This window comes from Neodiprion fabricii, chromosome 2 (genome assembly GCF_021155785.1).
Source record: "Neodiprion fabricii isolate iyNeoFabr1 chromosome 2, iyNeoFabr1.1, whole genome shotgun sequence".
Classification (NCBI taxonomy): domain Eukaryota; kingdom Metazoa; phylum Arthropoda; class Insecta; order Hymenoptera; family Diprionidae; genus Neodiprion; species Neodiprion fabricii.
In genome coordinates, this window is record NC_060240.1 from 18968798 (window position 1) to 18993686 (window position 24889).

General features: G+C 40.1%; 1 protein-coding gene across 1 annotated transcript in view; it reads left to right on the plus strand.

Moving 5' to 3' along the window:
* The window catches only part of LOC124175102 (sodium-dependent neutral amino acid transporter B(0)AT3), a 554844-nt gene that overhangs the window by 111200 nt on the left and 418755 nt on the right, over positions 1-24889 (plus strand). The window contains exons 2-7 of the mRNA XM_046555003.1: positions 10808-11754; positions 11972-13034; positions 14108-14405; positions 14475-14670; positions 15281-15396; positions 17783-17890. Of these exons, the coding sequence (XP_046410959.1) occupies positions 14220-14405; positions 14475-14670; positions 15281-15396; positions 17783-17890 (606 nt within the window). The 5' untranslated portion in view covers positions 10808-11754; positions 11972-13034; positions 14108-14219. The remainder of the gene's footprint in view (positions 1-10807; positions 11755-11971; positions 13035-14107; positions 14406-14474; positions 14671-15280; positions 15397-17782; positions 17891-24889) is intronic.

The window sequence follows — 24889 nt, forward strand, 5'->3', positions numbered from 1 at the left end:
TTTTTGGTAGTAGGAAGATTTTGAATTGTTTGTTAAGCGCAGGCAGAATACTCGAGCCGTACTTAGTGTTGATGCGTCTTACTCGTTATACTGCTCCCCAACTTCCAGATCTGCCATCCGCCTGCTTGGTAGAGTCTCCACGTGACTAACGAGGTTCATTTTGTCGAGATCGATCATGTTCGATAAAAATTTCACAAATTTTACACACGAGGGATATGGAAGTTCCCGACAAAAAGCCTATGAGAATAGTATGGCTTGTGTAACCCCAGAACTCATGACTGGGGTCCGAACCGCCCTACATGAACTTTGATCTACGCTCAGCGCCGATATCGCTATGCGGTTTTCAGTCTTCAAATTAGTTCTTCAGTTACTAAATGTAAATGAAATTAGATTTCTCGTACGCCATCATCTTCCTTATAAATAAAAGAAGAAAACCATACATGAGAAAGTCTGTTTGTCTGCATAGGATCGGTTCTATGATCAAGTAAGGCCTGGGGTTCGTTTGGAAACCAATCTTACGTTTGTAGATAGAAAAATAAAGTCATGAGTTGTACGGTATATAAGATCGCGATTTATATACCAACCACACCCTCCCCCAGAATAAATTCTTACCATTGTACATTCACGTTTTATATTTGAAATATCTTGCCGTTATTTCTAAACACTATGTTTATTCAAGTTATCCTAATCGTATTCCCCCACCCTTCGCTGTCATGACTTATATATGTAGTGCTTTCTCTGAATGAAAATATACATATATGAGGTAAACAATTTGCGGAAAAGTTTATGGATCATCAGCATTTCTAGCCCACTTAATTAATTATTTACGGTTATTAATAATGTATCCAAGGTATCTCACTATTATTTTGAAACGATATATTCCCCTAATATTTCGTCCCAACACCATCCCATCATCCTGTTGCACCATTTTGCCCCGCCATCTTGCCCCTGCTAACACGTCATCCACACGTCGTCTTGCTCCACTACATTGCTGTTAATATGCGTTAGGTTAAGTTAGACTAGGTAAGTTTAGGTTCCCACAGAGGGGCAGCTGGCAACAATCGGCGGGCGCAGAGCTGTGCGTATCAGAGCCAAGAAGGGTGAACGATTCGCGGAAACCCTTGCTGCACTCAGAGGGACCATACTAGCAGAAAAGCTCGACCAAACGGGCATAGCAAGGCTGCCGCCTCAGAGGATGTCATTGCCATGATCCGTACGGAAGAATAGGCGGGGTAACTGGTGCGGCAGACCATGGCAGCATGCGAAAGGAATGCAGAGGTGCCAGTTCCAAGGATGAAGAAAATACACATAAGGGGCCTGCACTACCCAAGGACGGACGAGGAGGTCATCGAAGCGCTTAGTAAATACGCGGAAACACGCAGTATAAAAATAGTGTTCAAGATACAGGTCAGACCAGGGACGCCAACAATATGTGCCAAAATGCCAACGCGTGCAGCAGCAGCGTGCGTGGGGGACGGCACGATGCAGATTGGCCGGGCCAGGCGCCAAACACGGGAGTTCGTGGACGTCAGCGAGTATTTCCGCTGCGATTCCAGGGAGCATCGTATGGTGGACTGCCAGCTGAAGGACGGCGAACAGGCGTGCTACCTACACAGTACTCCGGAACACATAGATAAGCTGTGCCCAAAGCGGGGTGAGGCAAATGGACGCAGAAGAATGCCAGGAGGTGGAAGGGAAGAAGGAGGCGGGGCAAACAGCCGCCAGCAACGGACCTACCACTGAACAGAATAACGCCCGACGTGCACGCAACAGCGCAGGACAGGCATGGCTAGAACTGCAGCGCACAGCCTCCTATATTCGAGCGGGGCGCGCAGGTGCAGATACAGCGGCACAAAATTGTCAGCTCAGACAAAAATCGTAGGCCAATTATGGCAGACAAAGGCAATCAGACGAACGAGACCAGAATACTCGAAGAAGCGAGAAGGAGCACACTCACTGCGCCACTGTGTAGCTGAATCGGTGCCCGGAATCTTCCCCCCCCCCCCCTACAAGAGAAGCTTGGACGCAACGGGTGGAAACGAGGGAGCAAAATGAAACGGCAAAGATGGAAAAAGCACCGGAAAACAAGAGGACATCAATGCTATCGGACCAGGAGCCATGAATGCGAATTCCGAACCAAATCAACAGGTGGCACAAGAGGAGGTGCGCGCACGCGGTCCTTGTCAGCCACCCGGAAAGGCAGTACACCGAGATGGTAGCAAGCGCCCAAGATGTCTCGACGAACGCGCCTGTGAGCGGCGTTTTTGAAATACGCAAAACCAGGGCCGGGGCGATGTTCCTCCAAGTCGGTAGACTGGAGGATGCCGACACCTGGGCTAGGAAACTACAAGTAGCCATGGGGGTGCGACGCCAAAGTGGTAAAACTATCGGACACGGAAACATTAAAAATAAGGAGACTGGATGCCGTGGCCACCGGATAGGAACTAGTAGCAGCAGTTGGGGTGGCAACGGGAAGATCGGAAATTGAGGACCCGGTACATGTTGTCTCGATGTACAAATACCCTTGGGAAGAGAAAGCGGCCATAGTCAGGGTTACGTCAAAAACGAAGAAAGCCCTCGTTGAAAGCCTCAAAAACATGCAACAACGACATCAGCAGCAGCAGCAGCAGCACCAACACCAACAACAACGACAACAACAACAGCTACAACAATAACCACAACCGCAGCAAACACTACTGCCGGAAGTGAGGCCGCAGTCACCGCGAAAAAGAAGCAAAGCCTCAAAAACTACAGCGCAGAAGTAGCAGCGCCAACGGTGGGGGGACGAAGCCGAGGAAAAACAGGAAAGGGAGACAGCGACAGTGGGAGACCGAGGCAGGATATCGTACATTCGAACTGATGGTTGCTCGACCATCAGAAAGGGCGGACGGGGAAGACAACAGCTACGGAGACAGCATGGAGATGGGGACGGAGATGGATGGCTCTATTGAGTGCCTGGACAAGCTGCAGGGCGCCAAAATGGGTAATCCATTCTACCCGTAACGTCAGCAGGCAGCAATTCCGAACAATGGCAAGGAGGAGGCCCGGAACAGCAACCCTGCTCATTATGCCTAGCCTCCGACACCAACATTGACAACGGCGTAGCGGAGGGCACGCCACCAACCATCACATCAAGAGTGTAAGGCGCCCCAGGAGGGACGCGGGCAACAGCATCAACGAAATCCAGATCACTCTGAACAACTCACGCAAGGCATACAACCTACTACTTGGAAGATATATATGTAGTGTTTTAACTAGACTTACTGCTGATTGCGAATATTTTTGCATTAACTTTTATATATTTGCCTGTTTTGCTATGTTTTTAGCGCAGAACAGGAACTGCCTTAATCTCTCGTTGTGATTCAGGAAAGACAGTCCAATTAATGTCTTTATGCGCACAGGCTACCCACCACACCAGGGCACGTACTTTTTTCCACGACCCATTACGTAACTTTTAATTTGAAGTCCAGCAATTCGAGAATATTACTGACACTGATATTGTGATCGATGCTTGCACCGATTGTTTACATGGCGGATACAAGTGTACCGGAAAGTATTATAAACGTGGACCCTTAAAGTGGTAAAAATTTGGGTTTGAAATGCAGCCACGGGAAGCGCTAGTGCTGCTAAGATAGGGGACGGGTTTGCGTATATACGACCGTGATTTACACGTCATTCTTGGCTTTTCGTCTTCGCACGTATAAACAAGTTTTTCAAAGATTTTTTTATTGTGATAAAAATCAGCGTCGTAAGGTGTAGTGAGTGATTGCCCCACATTATATCTAAGCAGGTGAGAGAATGGCATTTTTTAAATACATATGCTATTTTCAATACTTTATTAAATTGTAATTTACGGATTGAATAAAACGAACATGAAAGTGAGGTTAAAATTCGTATATTGTCATGTGTAATCACAAATTTCATTTTCAGTTTATTTCTGGTACCGGAGTGCACAATGGGGAAATATTGTTTTTACCCAGGCTGCCGAACTGAGTGAGATGCCAGCAGAATAAACTGCGAGCGCTTAGGACGATGGCAGCTGTCTGTCTTCAAGGTACCAAAGGTAAATCTCCGGTCACAATTTTTTCTCTTTGTTAATTGAGTCAACGCATATAATTTGTTTACGAAATATTAGGTTATTGCATACCAATTTTTGATGATCGAAAAAATATGTTTGTTCCATGACTTGGCGTATATAAAATTTTGACCCGCTTTGTTTTTACCTGTATCTTCATAATAATTACAATAAAATTTTTGCTGTCTGTAAAATATGCAACAACGTCGGAGCGAAGTCCTTGGACAGTGTCTAATTTTGAGTCGAATCGAAAACGGTGAGGGTCGGAGCCTGGTTGAATTCGGGTGGAATGCTCCATATAAATTATTCACCGAGGAAACATCAGTTTCATCGCGTCGGCTTGAAGAACAATTGAGTTCGTCGGGCCATCCGGAGCTGGACAATTTATGATAATGAGTTAATTGTCGAAGGCTGCGATGAAAATTTCGCTCTCGGATGAACTTCGATAGGTAAAAATCGATTTATTTTCACAGTTCGGCAGTTTATCGCATTAATCATATTATTTATTGTTAAAAAATGTTTGTTTGGTTGTTTGAAATGTTTATGTTTCCTATCTGTACGAAAAAACACATTCCTATTGTGCAGTTAAAAATCGATTTATTTTCACAGTTCCGCAGTTTATCGCATTAATCATATTATTTATTGTTAAAAAATGTTTGTTTGGTTGTTTGAAATGTTTATGTTTCCTATCTGTACGAAAAAACACATTCCTATTGTGCAGTAAATAATAAATATTCGCACTTTTTTTTGTTGTTTTTAATTCGTTTGGATTTGACCCGTATTGTATAAAATAGTACATTACGATACGAGTGCGCAAAGTAGGTCGTTCCCGCAAGAGCGAAGCGAGTATCGTATACTATTAATAATGTTAATCTGTGTGAAAAAGCACATTCCTATTATGCACTAAATAATAAATATTCGCACTTTTTTTTGTTGTTTTTAATTCGTTTGGATTTGACCCGTATTGTATAAAATAGTACATTACGATACGAGTGCGCAAAGTAGGTCGTTCCCGCAAGAGCGAAGCGAGTATCGTATACTATTTTTCCTATTAAGTTGCGCAAAGTTCGACCACTACAATTATTTTGAATAATTGGAACGTATAGAACGGTGGCGTTGGGGCGCTGGGACAGGGGGGGTCGCTGGGGCGAAGCCCCCCCCGCCCCAAAAAAACAAATTATAGAACTGTTATAAATTTATTAATTTAAGAAAAATCTGATTTATTTATTATTTTCAATTATTATTAATATTTATCGTAACGTTACAATTTACAAAATGAAACGGTATATTTTTTAATGACACTGATGTGGTTATATCTATAACATTTTTAATGGTTTTTGGTGTCTCGCTATCCGTATCACTTTGTATATTATTCATAGTTATTCCCTCCCACTTTACTTGTTCTTTCTGAAGAGCTGATGCAAAGTGACTGATACTTTGACGTTCGTTGTCCGTATTAAGAAAACGGTAGAATACAAAACACAGAACGCACGTTTTGACAGGTTCATTCCAGACGACAAAGATGTAAACAAACCGGCGCGCTGAGCTGAGAGCTGAGCGCCGGTTTGTTTACATCTTTAAAACGTGCGTTCTGTGTTTTGTATTCTGCCGTTTTCTTAATACGGACAACGAACGTCAAAGTATCGCGCTCGCACATGTTGATGCGAAGAGAGTGCCGCAGAGATGGCGCGCGCGTATATACCTTGGAATCGCTCGTATACTCTTATACATTCCCGCACGCTCACCGCGTTCCCGCTCGCTCAGCTACATCCCCGTTCGCTCAGTTGCATTCCCGCACGCTTCTGTCAACGTGTGGAAAGTGGTACTTTGTGAACGCAAATGCATGCGCAAAATCGAACCTTGCGCACGATAATAGGAAAATAATGTTTATTAATAAATATTTATAGGGTGTAGGTCAACTCGACTTTGAATTATTCCCAAAAATATTATCTAGTTAACAAATGCATGATGACAGAATTAATCGACAAACGAACAATTTACTGTTTTTCTCATCTGTTTACGTATAACTGCGCTACGAATATGAATATTCTCTTCTCTGTCTTTTCTCATTCCGTCTCTGTCATCCTGTCTTGGGTACAGCAACGCCGGCGAGTATTTCAGTAAAAATTTTCACTGCTTTCATAGCCCAAGTCCGCAATACAGCGTTCGGGCTCCTTTACTCTAGGCTCCATGCAAATGTATTATGACGGAGGCAGCCATATTAAAAGTGTCCAACTGGCGGTTCTTTGGTATACTACGTAACTATTTGATATCTCAATACTCCAAAAATATCGTTAGTTGTAAATTGAATAAGTCAGACCCAGAAAAATAATTTCGCGAACAATAGTACTTTTGGTGGCTGCCAGTTAAGTAGGTGTTTTTAGGGCAAGGATAATAATTTCATTACTCAAGCCGTAAAAAATTTACAGGTGCGTCCCATACGACACTATTTTCCGGCACAGCATGAAAAATAACTTGAATGCAAATTGAGATTCGAGCGTCGACCCGCGCAACAGGAGTCGGAACTGTCGTATAAAGTATCTTTATACTTTATAAACTGTAAACAGCGCCTAGAAACTGCCGCCTAAAGACTTTATAAAACAGTTCCGAAATTATCATAGCTATATTACGGATCGCACTTTACGGATCAAAAACGGGCGTCAAAAAGTGACTTTTTTATGCCTGTGCAAGAAAAAAAAAAAACAATAATATATCAATTGTCATAAAATAACGCGAAACGTTATTAATTAACTCAGATAGTTACTTGAGACATGCTGTTGACACAAGCCGTCTGTGTTTAACGTAACGTAGCGTAAGCTGTGTATTATTATGGTATGTGCAGAACTTAGAGAAAACTTCAAGAAATACAAATTTCATAACATCTCTTTGTCAATATAACATTCGATCCAGGTGAATTGCAAATAAAAACGTCGAAACATTTCTTGGACGAAATTAGTAAAAGGAGAAAAATTGACAGATTTAGGAGTTTCCAAACAAATGTAGAACCACATGTGAGACCTTTACGCATACCCGGAACGGGTAAGTATTTTTGATTGCGACTTTTTCAGGTAAATAAAACTGAACAATCAGGATATTTGCATTGAATGACAATGGATAGGTTCTTGGTACTTCATTATCAAATTTTTTTGAATGTATAGGCACATACTGAATGAATATCACCGAAAAAAAAACGAGCATAGAAGACTCGAGCAAAATGTCCAACATCACATCAATGTGGGAGTACATGACAGATATGAACATCAGTAAGCCAATAAAGAATTATTTTCAACTTTGATTGAAGCAATCATTCTTCAATGTCATTCTCAGTTTTTCTGCGAAAAATCTTGACATCTAATTTCTTGTTACACAGGAAATGTAGCGGAAGGGGTGTAAGTACATCTTGGTGAAGATGAAGACAGTGAGGTAGACCCGATTGCGAATATTCAAGATTGGAATTAAAACAGAAGTCATAATTCCAGTTCTTCAAAAGATGAAAAACATAGTAACGATGAAAGTAGTGATGAAGAAATTAACGATGAAGATAGTGAAAAATGCGAAAAAGATAACGAAGCAGGTATCGATAGGGTAAATGAAGATAATCAACCGTTATATCAAGCAGCTCCAATAACAGTTACCGATAGCATGTTGTTTATTTTGACAATATCATATTGAGTCACAGATATGATTGCGGCTATCAATCTCTCTTGCTTAAATGAGGACTTGAAAAAATACCTTATAAAATTTCGACAATATTTTTCTCTCGGCGAGGTGACGGTTGAGAAGCATTATTCAAAGTATAAACACTTTAAAGGCCGATCTTATGCCTGTAAACCAGTTAAATAATAAATAAATAAATAAATTATTACTGTGCTATTTTTGTACGTGAACTAAAAAATGCTGAGAATGTCTGTCCGTCTTATCCTCAGAAAAAATTCATTTTTTGTCGAACTACCTTTCTCAATCAATTAAAGCAGATGTATAAGTGAGACGAATCTTGCAATTGCTTGCAACATCAATTTTGAAGTCCAGCACAGCAAGCGAGTAGCTTATCTGATCTGTATGACGGAATTGTATGTAAAGCATGGATGAATAACGGGTTTCTCGCAGATCAGTGTACCCGTGTTCAAATCATTGAAAATGAGCATTTATCAGTTATAATTACGTATCAATGAACTAGCATTCACGGAAAAAAAGTTAGAGAAAATACTTTACTTGCTGGGATGTGGTACGGTGATAGAAATTAAGCCGATTATGAATCTATTTCAGCACACTTTTTATTCATTTTCAAAGAATTGCTTCCAGTATTAAAATACATATGGCTAGAGAGAATGTCACATTAAATGTAAAAGTTATCATGCCAATGGGGACTTGCAATTTACCTGCTAAATGCGAATGTTTGAATTTTGTACAATTCAACCGCAATTATGGCTGGCCGATTTGTTTGTGCAAAGGCAATAACGTTGCATTACCATCAAGTGGTATTGTACATGCATACATTGTGTGTGACAATGAAAAATTGTTGAGAACATGGCAAGACGCCTTAATATATACAGACACATTACCTATGGACCAGCAATGGGTGTAAAAGGCCTCAGCACTCTTTCAATAATAATGCCGGATTTTATGAAATGCATGGCTGTCGATCGAATGCGTTGTGTTGGTGGTGTTGATAAAAAATTACTGTCTTAGATATTTGACGTTAATTGTAACTACTGTCCATATCCATTTTCGTTATATCCTCTCATCAATATTGTCTATGAAATATTAAAAACAATTACGCCTGCCAAATTTGTGCACCGTATGCCGCCTACTGTATTCGATTTAGTCCAATTGAAAGCTTTAGAGATAAAAATGTGGTTCTTTTACTATTCCATTCCCATTTTGCATGGTGTACTTCAACAAAATTATTTTAAACACAACGTCTTATTATAGTAATAGCATTTTCGATTCTTAAATTCAATATAATAACACCCCATATGATCGCAGTTGCTCGCTACTTATTACATAAATTTGTCACAGAATTTCCAGTACTATATGATATGAAATTCAATTCGATTGATGTTCATCAATTATTGCATTTACCGGATTGCGTGGAAAATCTTGTTCCACTGTGGGCATATACCTGCTACGAATACGAAAATATAAATGGCTAATTATTATAAATTTATTCACTGAACGTCTCATATCGGTGCCCAGGTGACATAATCATGAGATTATTTTGTAAGAATGATGAGATTGATAGAACAGTTGCCACATGGCAATGTTCGTGATTTTTGATGGAAATGAATACGTCGAACAAAATTACTAGAAGAGGTGTAAGGGAAGCTCTTGTACCTTGGCACTTGGGAGAGCATTTTAGTTTCGTTATGTAGTTAAGAATTCGGAAAAACCTTAGGGTACTTCTCATAATGTCCGAGAAATGTCACCTCCTACAGTTTACCCAAAATGAGTAATTTCGTTAGCCATGAATCAAGGTAAGTTTGAAAATTGAGAGGCCGAGTAAATGATAACTACTATCTTTTCTTTCAAATTACAGTCTGTTTGAAATAAGAGGTTGACTCGGATGGTTCGGGTCTGTGGCCAAACCTCAGTCTGTGAGAATAAAAGATATATTGTCAAGAGAATTATAATAACTGACATACGATAATACAATTCATGCAATTGGAAGAGTAAGAGTGGTGTTATAACGTAGCGTGAGTAGGTCGGTATTGGAAGAATCTGAAAAGTAAAGAAACAGTGTTAGTTCGTTGTTGTTTGAGGGGGTTCGTCTAGAGATGTGGACACAAGTTGGTTATTTTCGAATGTAAGTAGACAATATCCAGACTTCAAGGAAATAGTACACATGAAATGATCTCAAGAAGGTTGCATGAACTAGGTGCCTTGTATGAGTGCACGAACTAGGTGCAGGAAAGGATCTCAAGAAGGTTGCACGAACTAGGTGCCTTGGATGAGTGCACGAACTAGGTGCAGGAAATGATCTCAGGAAGGTTGCACGAACTAGGTGCCTTGGATGAGTGCACGAACTAGGTGCAGGAAATGATCTCAGGAAGATTGCACGGACGAGGTGCCTTGACGACAGTACCCAAACCAGGTCGGCTAGAAAAAACAATGCACGAACTCGTTGCGATAAAGTAACAGAGGGTACTCACATCAGTGTCAATCTGTGATTCAACCAAAATATGGGGTCTTGTAACTCTCGATGCTGAACAAACTCGGCGGTGGTCAGACTAGAAGTGAGCGCCTCTCCGCGGTGGCGCTTTTATAAGAAGTGGTTGGTCGTATCATGGAGCGTTCAGCAGTCGTTCGGTGACGTCACAATTCTGGGAATAGCGACTGACAGATTATCTGCTCCCTTGCAGAATTATACTCTTAGGTGCTCATTCGCTCATTGTAGGCGAAAGTCAATTCGACAGCGTAAATCCATTCATACAGAAAGTTACTAGTCCAATCACAAGAAAAGAAAACATGTAACTAAGGTTTTTCAAACACACTCATTAACTTTAGTTTTTTAGTCCACCTGCTTATCACAATTTGTAATCCAGTTTATTATGAATAATATCCATGTATAAGGCTTTCTTAGAAACTAACCAACAAGTCGTATACTATCGTTACAGTATTTGAGCACTATGCTTGTACCTTGGAACAACTTTTGTATTGTAACTTGAGAAAACCTGAATTGTGTTATGAATACACGAATGGCCCTAATATCTTTGATTTATTTTGCTTTTTCAGATGGTAAGAAGAAAAGGACAAAATAAAAGTGGGCTATAGTCTCCAAAAAAATCTTATATATCTGCTATGGATTTAGTTCTAAATCAGGGATATAGTATTAGATTGGTTGCAGAAATCAGGAATGTCCCAAGGTTGGCGCTATCGTGGCTGCTAGCACAGCATAAAAAATCAGGCACCAAGGAATTCGTGTACTACAACAGATCAATTAGTACAAATAAAGTGTTTTCGGCAGAAGAAGAGAAGACCCTTGGGGATTACATCGACTACGCGGCAAAAAAAATTTCGGATTAACAGTGGAGGAGGTAAAAAAACTAGCTTACGAGTTTGCGAAGGCTAAGACATGGGATGACATAAGACATAAATATGCAAAGACATGGGATGTCACTGAACCCGCAGGAAAATCGTGGTAATATAATTTTATTTAAAAGAATAAACTCTGTTTAAGAAAATCGCTGGCCACGAGCATGTCATGTTCTTTTTGCTTCAACAAACACAATGTTGGTGTCTTTTTTGAGAAATTCAATACAGTCTACACTCGAGAATCGTTCACTGCTGATCGAATTATCAACTTAGACGGAACAGAAATTTCTACAGTACACGGTCCAACAAAGGTTGTTGCTTCGAAGGGTTCAAACAACTAAGCAGTGTTACCTATGGCGAAAGAGTAATCTTGACAACAGTGATAGCTGTGGATGCAATGGGTTCTTCTATTCCACCTAACTATCTGCCTTGATGATAATCCCAGCCTTTGACGATAGAAGTACCGATTGTATTTCCTTACATGTATTTATCGGCGGAGCCCGAGAGAGTTGAAAATTCTTTGGAGTGGAGAATTTCGCTAACACAGCCTGTTTTTGATCTTTTGGAATATCGACCCTAATAACGTTGGCCCAGGCTTCTGACAGAGGAGTGAACAGGTCCGAGCCCGGTGCACTGTCCGTCTGATTGTGAGTTTGACCAATGAATCTACTCGCTATCTCATTCGATAGATCTTCCATTTGTGGATCCTTTTTCGGGCTGGCCGAGCAGTCGGTCTGTAGAGGCCTCTGATCACCAATTAACGGCAATTCGGGATTCTGAATATCATATAAGAAAACAGAATATGTAACAAATCTAATTGGCTTGTAGATAACTATACACGAGATTTTAGCTTCAGAATTTCAGGCGAGACGTGAGCCTCGACTTTACCCAATGAGGTGTCGTACCTCTCGAGTGACGATCAACACCATCATTTGGTAAACTGTCTCGAACTCAACTTTTCGAGTGGGGCGAGTTCCTCGAACGGGAATCGCAATGCTCGGTATAAGACTCTCTGCATGAGCGCAAGCGGATTCGAGACGAGCGAAAATGGCGATGGTGTCGTCCATGGCGAGCTCGCTAACGAGAATATGAGCGGCGTCTCTGATGGGGAACGGAAACGTGAGCTGTCCTGGCGGGGGCAATTACTACCCGAGCAAGAGTCCGAGCACCTCGAGGGGCTTCTGGAACCTGAATCTCCTCGACGTTGACGGAGATAACCTTGTCCGTACCCCGAACGCTACCGCTTCAGCTCCGAAACTTCACTTTGTAAACACTTTAACGCTTCTATAAGCATCTTCTCGGTCGGCCGAATCGGCGTCGACGAGGTTCCGTGATTCATCGGATCGTCGGACATCCCAGCGGGATTAAAAAGACGAACGAAGGAATAAAGCGTGTGGTTACGTTCGCAGAGCAAAACGTAATGAACTACATGGAGGAATGACGGAGCTGTTGCCATCGAGGGCGCAAATTTCGTTTCTTTAAATTTGCTGTAGTATTATGAAGCAACTGGCGTTACTACAAGATGATCTCAGAGGACGAGATAACGTAGTGCAATTTAGTTTTGTTTATAAACATTATAAAACTGACTCACATCCAATGTGGCCGATAAAACTTATATTCTAAAGAACTATTCACTGAATTCACAAAATAGTTATTAATTATTTGGAATAAAGAATTCACGAAAGAGATGATATTTTATGATTCTTTTGACATTTCCATTAATTCAAATCTTTATTTACATCATCTGAGTTATCCTTTTTCTCCGATAAGACAGTTTCTGCTGATTGTACCTATATCTCATGAGACGAATGTTTCCCAAAAAAAATTGCATTATTTAATAAGCATAGACATTTTACGATGGAAGTGAATTTAGTGACTGATGCCAGAATTGATGAAATTTCAGCAGCAAATGAACATATTCTTTGAGGTACTGGTGGAAAGCCGATATAATACCCCATATTCCTTGAAGAATTTTTACACGATTTCCATAGGCTTAATGAACAAATCTAGACTAGAATAAATTAAATCCGTTGAAACCAAAAGTTGTGAGAATTTTTTAAAAAGATCGGAAAAGTACAAAAAAAGGTCAAACTTGACACAATTTTGTATTCTGCTCTTCGCTTAACGATTTCTTGACACAATTAAGTTTTTACGAGTAAGCCGGGATATGGAAGACATGTAGAAATTTGGGTTCACTTCAATTTCAACTTTTTAGAGGAGAAATCATTTTCATAATACAAAAACAGCCAAAACCGTTGAAAAAAGACCTTTAATCGAATTGAGCAATCACTAAAAATTGATTGTTTACGTCCTCCTTGCGGCTGTGGCATTCATTTTGCATCTCCAAACTTTCGAAAGGCATGCGTGAAAAAAATTGGAAGAACAAGATCTGAAATTCTAAATTCACAACAACGAAATCAACAGCAGGTAAAACTTTTGGAAAATTGTCGAATCTTGTCGAATGTTTCTCTGTAAATTTCTGAAGCTACCGAAACCAAATATAATATCTAGAATCGCAAATTCATACTTTGTGCTCAGCGACTTCTACAAACTGTAAAATATTAATTTTGGTACCGATCCCACATTTTTTAAAATCCCCTCTGCCAAAATTTGGAACGACCATTTCGAATTTTGCATTGCTGATGCCGTGTTTAGGCTTAATGATCTCGAAAACCTCTATCACGGAAGCAACAAATCAAATACAATTACTTACAATTAGTTTCACACACTGGTTGCATAAAAATCTCATCTTCGCCACACAGTGAAAAGGTTGAAGCATAAAGCTTACGAGTTAAGGGAATTTGAAATATTGTTTCAGAGTAAGAGAAATAATATTAGATTTTAAAAGGTTCGGGATACGAATGTGCTAAAATTGTTATTGGTAATTCTTGTAAGGCCAAATCCGGCTAGAAAAATAGTTACCGTTTCAATGAGAGTTAAAAAAGAAGTGCTCACTTTTTTCTGGACCGTAATAATCTCTTAGGTATTTGTATCTTCTAGAGTCTGCAAGTACTTGCTGATCCATGGTTTGATATCCTAACGAGTCTCACGCACTCGGTGGAAACGAAGCGCAAACGAAATTGGAACGCGTCAAACAAGACACAACTCCAAGATGGCAAACACGGCTCACCTCGTGTGTCGACAGAGTTCACGCGATCTGAAGCCGCAGAAGAGCGTAGACAGGTTGGAGATGAAGGAGATGCGAAGCCGACTTGTCGTCGAGAATCAAAAGAGCAGCTCCGCCATGAGTTATGGGGCTACAAACGCGGGCTTTGACGACTCCAGCCCAAACACAAAGGTAAGACAATCGGTCACTAGGTTTCAAAGACTATTTATGGTCTTCATGTTTATCTCATACCATTTCCAGAACAAGTTGAGTGACGAAGGTGGGGGCAGTAAGCTGGGCAGCACTGAAGTTAAAGCCATTTTCCGACCGGAAGCTGGGGAAGATGAGCGAGAAAATTGGGACAGCAAACTCACGTTTTTACTTGCAACCGTCGGCTACGCTGTGGGGCTTGGAAATGTTTGGCGGTTTCCATATCTTGCCCAAAAAAATGGAGGAGGTGCGAATTTGATGTGACAAGATCAAGTAATTTGTGTGATTGGAAGCGAGACCTATCTGATGGAAAATTTTCTCGGAAAGTTTAATGATAAGCTCTCTTTAAAATTCGGATGCCGAGCATGAATTAACCTCAGAATTTGAATAACTGGAAAGACATTTCACAGAATTTGAGGGAGTTTTCTATAGTTAAAAAATATCATAAATTTCTTTTGCTGATTTTTAAAGTATCGAAAAGACTGTTCTCATCGACCAGCAACGTGTTTTAGCAAGAGAGTCAACTGTTTAAAAGAAAAAAAAGGAACTGTGAAAAAAAAAACACCTGGTGCGAAAATTCTTTTTTTAAATAAATTTATTTTCATAAAAATTCCATATTTTTTAAATAACAAGTTCCCAGTGGATTCGACTAAACAGTTCTTAGCCGGAGTTCGTAACAGTGATTTCGTCCATTTTTAAAAAAAAATTATGACGATCTTCTTCTCTTTAGACTTTTTTAGACAGTTATTCATAGCCATTCAAAGAAATTGTTTTCACTCAAAAATTTTTTGTACTATTCAATATTATCGTGCTGATGTCGCATTTAAAATATTGTAAAACTGATGTTTCTGATACAGGGGCCTTTCTGATCCCCTACTTTGTGATGCTCGCGATTGAGGGCATTCCGATATTCTATCTAGAGCTGGCGATCGGGCAGCGTCTGCGGAAAGGAGCCATTGGAGTTTGGAATCAGGTTAATCGACTTTTTCGTATCACGTATCCTGCACGATTTTCTATTTATGTTTTTCTACTGTCAAGGCTGATCGGTAATCATTTAACGTAAAGACAGTAAATTGTTATCATATTACAAATTATTATCAGTAAATTGAGGGCTCATAATCTACGTGAAATAGTATCAGCCGATATTGAGTTTTGGATTTCATAACACTTCTTTAATCATAAATTGACAGTCCTGAAAAGATTCATGTACAAGATTTTGCTGGATCCCGGATGAAATACTCTTGGAAAAAAAACCATGGAAGAAATACTCATCGAAAAAGTACCCCCGGAAAAAATATTCCTCGGAAAAAATACCCCTGCATTCTGCCGTGTTCAAAGAAAATTGCGAACTTATTAAGCGTGCGGCTCGGCACTCGTGACATGCTGAGAACATAATTTTTTTATTTGTTTTCATAGTTTATATATAGAGAGCATAATTATCTGTTTTATTTTTCTAGTTTATATAGCTAAATAAGCTGCATATTCCATATTCTTCGCAATGAAATATATTCTTTTTTGATTTGGATTTTATGACCATGGTGTGTTGATTGAATAAATGAATTTCGTCGGAGATTGTCGGTGGTTGAATATTTATTTAATACTACGTTTCTGCCGGGCACGGATGGCTATATTCAGGCTACAAAATAAAAAAAAAGAAAAATATTAGTGTATAATTTCTCCCTTATACTGGGCTTGTTTGTCAGAAACCGAAATACGGTGGTCCTGTTCTTAATATTATATTTTAAGTTGTATCACAAGGTTGTAAATAACTATAAAAAAAAAAATATAAAATTAATAGCTAAGCTCGTTGATTAATTGAATGTGGATCGAGATCGAGCAAATGTGTTTGTAAATTTGAAGTTGCAGAGAATGATTACGGTAGGCGAAGTATTAAGATACCAACATAAATTCCAGGTGTTGAACAATTTTTTCTCAAAGGTTTGGTAAAACATTGATTCGTTTGGATTGAGATTACATTACAAAAATTTGCGATAACCTTTGGACTAGATGTTCTTAATTCGCCATTTTCTCAAAACTTAAAACAAAAACTCCAAATGTGGATCAAATTAATGCCGTATACAAAATAAACTGTAACGATTGCCCACAAATATACATCGGACAATCGTCACAACACCTCTTCTTATCCAATCACAAAGCCAAGATCTATACTCTCGATACCCGATTAAAATCGCACTTCCGAAAAAGAAGACACTTCCTCACATAATGGCGATTTAAGAACATCTAGTCCAAAGGTTGTCGCAAATTTTTGTAAGTACTGTCAATCCAAATGTATCAATGTTTTAACAAAGCTTCGAGAAAAAATTGTTCAACACCTGGAATTTATGTTGGTATCTTAATACTTCGCCTACCGTAATCATTCTCTGCAACTTCAAATTTACAAACACATTTGCTCGATCTCGATCCACATTCAATTAATCAACGAGCTTAGCTATTAATTTTATAATTTTTCTTACAGTTGTTTACAACCCTGTGATACAACATATAATGTAATATTAAGAATAGGACCACCTTATTTCGGTTTCTGATAAACAAGCCCAGGTTCAGAGAGAAGTTATACACTACTATTTTTCTTTTTCCTTTTTTATAATTCTGTAGCCTGAAGATGGCCGGCTGTGTCCAGCAGAAACATAGTAATAAATAAATATTCAATCACTGACCATCTCCGACGAAATTCATTTATTCTATATTCTTTTTTGAAAGAATAGTTATATTCTTTGGAAAATGTCTACCGGAAAAAAATATAGTTATTAATATTTGAAGAACGATGTGAAACCGCAAAACTCGGTAGTTGTTGCCCAGAAAGCAGGCCGAACTTATTCTCACCTTCAGGCTGCGACAGTCACCTTCCGAGTTTTCCGTGCAGGATGGTGTGATGTGCTTTCGATTATACCCGTGTCATCTGGAGACCGAACTCCCAGTGGTATATTTTTTCCGGGAGTTATTTGATCCAGCGGATATTTTTTCTGGTGGTATTTTTTCGGGTCATATTTCCGCCTCCCGATTTTGTTAATTTATAGATCATAAACAAAATTTGCGATACAATTTCTAAGCTGATGAAATTTCAGGTGAATATGTGCTAGAAAAACAAAATTCAATAAGTGCCTATTATGGATTCTTTGATCTCATCGCTAGGGGATGTGTAAACAAATCAAATTTAATTGCACAAGAAAGCCACACTATTTCGTGAATAATCATACAAGATACTTCAAATATATGATTTATGCTACAGTTCTTTGTATTGCCTATTTCCTTAGTCGTATACAGTTGCAAATTTGAATGACGTTACAATTTACTTTTTGATTTTTTCAACAATTTTAAGTGATAACTGGGTGTTTTAGGTATCTCCATACTTGGCTGGTATCGGTGTAAGCAGTGCGGTGGTTTCGTTCAACGTCGCACTTTACTACAATACTATCATTGCCTGGTGTCTGTTTTATTTAGCACAGGTAATGCAAAGATTCTCAATTCTACACATTGAACATTCACATAGAATATCAATGTTTATCATTGATGTATATCAATTAATACACTTCCATTCTTGAACCTAAATTTTCTTGACCATTGTGATATATGTCTATGTAGTTACTTGAAAAAAAAGTTGGGTGTTTAATTTTTTTAACGTATTGGTCCAGGTCAGGGCTAATGTTGGGCTCTTTCATCTCTGAATTGAATTATAGAACATGATAGGGAAATAAAAATAAAAATAAAACCCTGTGATATGAGCCGATCAGAGTAGGATGGAATTCGCTGTACAACGGAAACTCATTCACACATTGATGGTAAAAGTTTGCAATTTTTACTGAAAGGCAGCTGGAACAACCAAAAAAGTTACATCGAAATTATATATAAGTGATTGAAAAATTCAGGTACACCGTAAGGTTGATAGTGAAAATTGAGCGATATAAAAAACTGCGCGCTGACCTGAGGGTATGGCCATGTTGTTGACCTGAAATGAAGTGAATATTTCAGAGTTCAATTTTTACTATACATTTTGAGTCAATAGAATGCGATAAATAAGACTCACACCAAAACTTGAGGATATGTTATTTGTAACGTTTCTCAGGTTGAATGGTAGGATTGTTACAATTAGGGAAGATCAAGCAGACAGTAATATGTGTCCGTTACTATTTCAAAGATCAAAAAGATGATAGATTGAGAACAGATTTTAACTCAATATTAATGATTTGTTATAATACTCATATGATAATTGTTAAAAGTCTCTACGTCAATACAAGATTTATCACGGCTCACAATATTACCCATATCTATAATTAGTGATCCCATATAGGTAGATAACCTGTACAGTATTTTCGTAGTATTGTAATTTATGTGGCGGTCGGAGTGCAATATGTTAAGTAAGCAATTGCAAGGGCAATAATTTGCAATTCCCTTTATGCTCAACTAACCGAGTAATAAGGCTGCCCCAGTTCAAACAAACGGATCTTATTGGCTGTGTTATATTGTTTGTCCGATTCCAAAGCATCCTTGCCGTCAACATGTATACAGGCAAGATCTTTACAATATTTTCCACAAACTAGATTCCACAACATCTAATAGTTAGTCAGAGATTTCATTGAACCTCATACGAAAGATTCAGTCATACTTGATATTATTCGAAAAATCGATCAAGGCGCCGTCATTGTTCTTCACATCAGTTTAAGATAATTTTAAGTTTATCTTTGTCAGTTTTCTCAACTATGTTATATTATGTTGCATAAAACCTCCTTTCAGATAGAAATTACCGTATTAGAGAGAGATTTCGGTGGAAAAACAGTCCAGTTTTTTTGGATCAATTGCATTGAAATTTTGACCATTTATTTGCAAGCCTAAAACTAGAATCTGATCCAAAATTCAATTTAATAAGTGAAGTAGCTCCAAAGTTATGCATTTTTCTTCTAAGATTTCTTCCAAACGTTCCTTGCGCATTAGGTTTCATCGTAGATGGTTGAAAGTGCTTTTGGAAACATTCAATGCCATAGACTAAGAATTGTTGCAGGAAATTTTTGATTAGTATTTTCTAAGGCATTGAAACTATTACCTCAATTGTTCAAAAACATGTTTTTTTGCTACAAATGTTCGTGTATTGTACGCTGGGAAAGGAGTTATACCCTCACGGACAATACCCCAACTTGGATGTAAATTCGTATTCCCAACTCATAGATAATACTAATTTCCCATAAGAAAAAAGTTAGGGGTACGAATTTACGCCCAAGTTGGGGTTTTTTTTCCGTGAGGATATTCACCGTAGCTGAAATTCACTGTACCAATTTCAAGATAAGAATGTCTAAGAATATATCTGCCAAAGGGTAAAATGATTGGATGAAACCTAATGCGCAAAGAATTTTTGGAATACCTGAAAATATAGTTCTGAGGTAAATGCGATTAAATGAACTCAGTTTCATGACCTTCTCAGAAGTAAATATGACGTGTGAACAGAATGAGTTATTTACTGTAGAGATAAAACACTTTGACTTGGTTGACTTGAAGGTTGATTTAGACCATACAAAATTGGGTTAAAAGGAAAAAAAATCATGGTTTTGTTAATTCCATGGACATCAATTATCTACGAGCGGTAAGGAATAAACTGGTTCGACTTCGCTTTTACGTTCTAGCACAACCGGGAGTTGGGATGAGGGTTGAATAACCGTCGGTATGTTCGGGATGTCAGCTATATATTTGGTTGGAGAATTTGTGGAATAGTCCAAACGACGTGTGTTGTTCCCAGTGTCAGTAAGAAAGGTTATACGTGAGGTTGTTGGGTGTTGGAATTGAATTGATCGTGTCGAACATTAGAATAAGAATGAATCCGACGTAAAAAGCAAGAGTAGACGAAAGGTGAAGATATCCGAACAGTGTGGAACAGAATTGGCAGACTTGGGTCAAAAGCAAGTGGCGTGAGCCAGAATGGAAATAGGAGGTCTGGAAAGAAACCGTAAAGTTACTATAAGGTATGTGGGAGAGTAAAGAGATGGGGGAGGCGTGTGGCTGTACGCCTGATGTAACAATTTGTTAAATTTTTTTTTAATTGCATATATTTGAATTTAGTTCAAGATTCATCTGAGAACGTTAATAATAATATTGATAAATCATGTGTAGCTCGTCAGTGCCTATTGCTGTTTTTATTGATCTTCAATTCCATTCCTGGGTGCCAGTTTCTATCAAATCGGCTTTTGCGTGTCTGTCTTGAGGTCAACTCTCTTCTTACTTCGCTTCTTCCTCCAGAATCATTCAATTCTCAATAAACTCGATCCGAGACGTGAAGGCAGCGTAAAATCCAATTATTTTATTGTAGAATGATTTTTAAGGCTAGACAAATATGTCAAGAATATATTGAGCAAATGAAAACGATCAACTAATATTTATCTAGCCTCAACTCCAGTCTACTATACAATAACGCACTTGAATTTAACTTTGCAGCTGATTGATTGCAAATTAGTCCTGTGAAGAAACCGTCATACGTTATCCCTTCTGCTTCTGTTTCAGTCTTCTCCTCAGCGGTTTTTTTAATATTCACTGTTCGTCTGGCTTTCTTGGACTTCGTCATTCCATTCCATTCAGCTTTACGCTTTTGTCTAGCATCTCGTTTCTGGCTTATCATTTTTGCATCATCAGCCACCTTCTCAGACCTCACTGACGTCTCTGCCTTTTGAACATGGAGCGTTCCCATGTTCAATTCAGCAGCTGCGGTTCCTTTTGCTAATTCTATTCTCTTTTTGAAGATGAATATCTCTTTCGGGAATTTCCGCCAGATCAGGGAGTGCAAGCTTTCGTTAGCATTCTGTGTCGCACCTCGGGCACACCAGGCTAGTAGATCATTGGTCATCAGGCGTTCGTATAGGCTTCAGCTTGTGCACTACTCTCGGGTTGAGCTTTAGACACATTTTTTCATGATTTTCCGGCTCTTCTCCCACACTTCTGTTGCAGAAGCACCGTGAATTTGGTCCAGTGGGGCATTGCTCGTGCTGAAGATACCTGCCGGTTGACACGCAGTGTCTAATTGTGGCATTTATTGCCCGTTTCATGGCTGGTTTGATAGGAATATTTTGTTATAAGCTTGTGACAGTTGCGAATAACTTAGATGGCTGGCGTGGGTGGTATCTAGGACAGGATAGGGGGTGGGGGGATTTCCTGATTTGCTCGCACGGACTTCGGGCGCGTGTGCCCGGAGAGGGGGTGGTGAGAAGGGGGGGATGGTGACGGTGGAGAGGGACGAAAGGGGAGAAAATGAAAAGAGAGAGAGAAAGAGAGAAAGAGAGGTTTGGGAAAGGGGCCGGGAAGAGAGAAAGGGGTATAGGAAGAAGGAGAAGAGAAAGAGAATCCTGAAAAGGACTGTTTTTTTTGGTTCGTTTGCGATTGTCTTTCATTGTTGAGGTGAAGTGCGGCTGGAGCCGGGGGTGTTGTGGTGCCGGTGGATTGACTGGCTGATAGTGTTCTCTCGCGGCCGGCGCGGACCATGGAGAGAGGCTGGCCGGCCGAGTTGGCTGCGCGGAGCGACGGCGCGGGTATTTGCGCTGTGCATAAGGCTGTGCTCGTTTTGCATAAGACTGTATGTAAAATTGCCCGCGCCGGGTCCGTTCGCTTACCGACACACGGTTTCACAAGGATGTTGTTTAAACAAACACGGGGATTTCACGATTCCTTTGGATTACTTTATTTTAATGTCCTTAAGGACGTTGTATGCAAAACACCCTTTTCGACAGATTTTGTTGAAATTTTGCTCGAGTTTTAATTGTAATATTTCCAAATTTCTTGCCAAATTTCAATACGATTGACCACGTCGTTTGAGAATAAATCGAATTTGAAAATCCGAAAATTAACACAGGGCTTATGGGAAAATCTGCAAAATACCTGACAAAATTCATGTTTGCATATGTAATTGGAAAACGGGTCAATAGAAATGCTTGAAAAACTAGTATCATCTTATTCAATAAATTTTGGATCCATTAGAATTTTTTAATATTTTTCCACCACGTCGTTATCTCGTAATTAATTCCAAAAGTAGGGAAAGTTCGTGAAGATTGCATGAGGAGAATAATCCCGAGCAGTCAGCTGTTCCGAACTGGCTTTCAAATTCCGATCCAGCTTTTTTTTCGCACAAATCGGCCTTTATAGCGGGTTCTTTCCATTTTTCATTTGTTTTTATTCGTCCGACAACAACTTTCGAAAATTCAACACTATTGGTAAATCACTCGTCACTCGTTTCAAGCTCGGGTGGCCTATAGGTTAGGTTCATGCGACGCTGCCACGACCGAATTTTCGTGTCGTGCGTTAGTATTGTCCCCCGCGTTCCCTATCCGTGACAGGGCTCTACAGCTGTAGTGGGTACAGACGCGGCGATATATATCGTTCTTGATGCCAAAAACATGAACGATTTCGACTATTTTTTTCGCTCTTCGGACCAAAAATTTATTTTTTACTATTCTTATCGTGAATATTTCGCAATTCTAACGGCGTCTCAATTCAATTTTCAATAAAAAAATATTGCATTCACTATTTCTTATAAAAGACGACGTCACAAACTTTTTGCTCGGATTTCGCATACAACGTGCTTAAGGTACAAAAGCGTGGGCGGAAGACACATCTGAAAGATGGTACGGGGTGCGCACGCAACCGGACTCGGGCTGGCATGCATTTCCGTCGCGCTAATACATACATATATATATATATATATATTGTGACGTGGATTTTTCCCGCTCTTCGGTCACTCGGAGAAAATGACCGAGAACTTACCTCGTGCACAATAAATCGTCGTCCACGATGTACCCTGGACCTAAAACAATATCGCGAAATTTGTTGGGCGCCTGGCGTCATTAACACGCCTCGAAATCGGTAATGCGAAATACCGCGACCATATACTCGATAGCGCAGTACCGCAGAGAGGGGAGGGGTAATTTTTGGGTAGAGAGATATGCAACACAAGTAAGTCAACGCGTGGTTTGGCCAAATCACTATAAAATTCCAATAATATATTTCTCGTCAGCGATAATACAAAAAAAAATAAAAGTAAAAATAATAATACTACTGCGAAAGTCGTCCTTCGCGATTCCAAATACAAATGCTTAAATTTAATCCAAAAGAAATAAGGAAGGGAGAAACAAACCAAATAATAAAAAAAAAGGTGAATAAATCTAGGAGACCTCTACGGCCTACGTGCGCTAGTCGCCGTCTTAATAATACCCTAACTCGCAAAAACCAAAAACAAGATTTGGACTCGATGCGCTGCCCGCGATCGTCCTCGACTACGACGCTAATCGTCACTTAATTATAAACCGCTAAACAAAAACATGATCTAGATCATAATCGACGCGCTAATCGCAATCGTGATTAAATCTCGGTGATGTCTTATTTCTACGGGCGCTAGTCGCCACCTTACTGATGCACAAGAATTCGTAAACCAAACCAAAAAGAAGTGACTCGACACGCTAATCGCGACCGAATTAATAACTCTAGGAAGCTTTTCTGATCGTGCGGGTCTGTAGCGTATTATGACGCATCCGAGCTCCAGTCGTAGTCACTATTTCCACAAAGTTCGCAACCCTTCCCGCTGAACCGAGCATCTATGCACAGTAACACGCGACCCCCCCGAGAGGGGACCCTTTTTACGTACGCAGACTCGACGAGACCCCGTGCAGCGGAATTTGGCCGCACTCAATTTCGAACCGAAATTGTTCCCCACTCGAAACCGTGACTCTACGCGAGACTTTACAGGGATCCACTTGACTCTACGCGTTATCGCGAAAACTCAGGCTACGGTCATCATCAAGGAGATCGGCAAACAGATTTCGAGCGCTACTCTAACTCCAAGATTAAGTGGGCCGACCGTGTATCAGTGTGCCAATCTAACTTGCGCTCGAAATATGCCCGCAAAGAATTACAAGCGCTTACCACTTCGTAGCCACCCGAGGAATTCCTCGACTCCCGTTGCAGCCATGGCACGCAATTTTTTTCTTTTTTTTTTTCTCACTAAGCTCGATCCACGACCACCCACTACGCGACGTCGCCAGGACTCAAATGACGAGTCCTGCAAATCGGAGACGCAATTCTAACATGCCCCGAACATAGGCGCTATCCGTAGTCAAAATTCCCCCGATCTAATTGGGGTTCTCGTTACGAAATTCTTACAGTCTAGCGTTCGCTATCGTTGAATTCCGCTGTCGCGGGGTGTTGATTGGCCTGCCAGTCTCTGGTACCCCGTAGCTTGGCAGTGGCGTGGTGACGACTTCGCGAGGATACCTGTCGTCAGTTGGGCGACGGAGGGGGGGCTACGGCTCGCCGGCCACCAACGGGAATCTCGTCCGCCTTGGATTCCCTCACGGCAGAGCTCTCCGTTGACGCTCTCTCCGTAGCCTCGTGTGAGGCCCTCCGTTCGTCGCGATCCGCCGCGATTGCCATCCAGTAACGTCGTTCGAATTTGCTGCCGATCCCCTGTCTGAGGCCGCATTTAC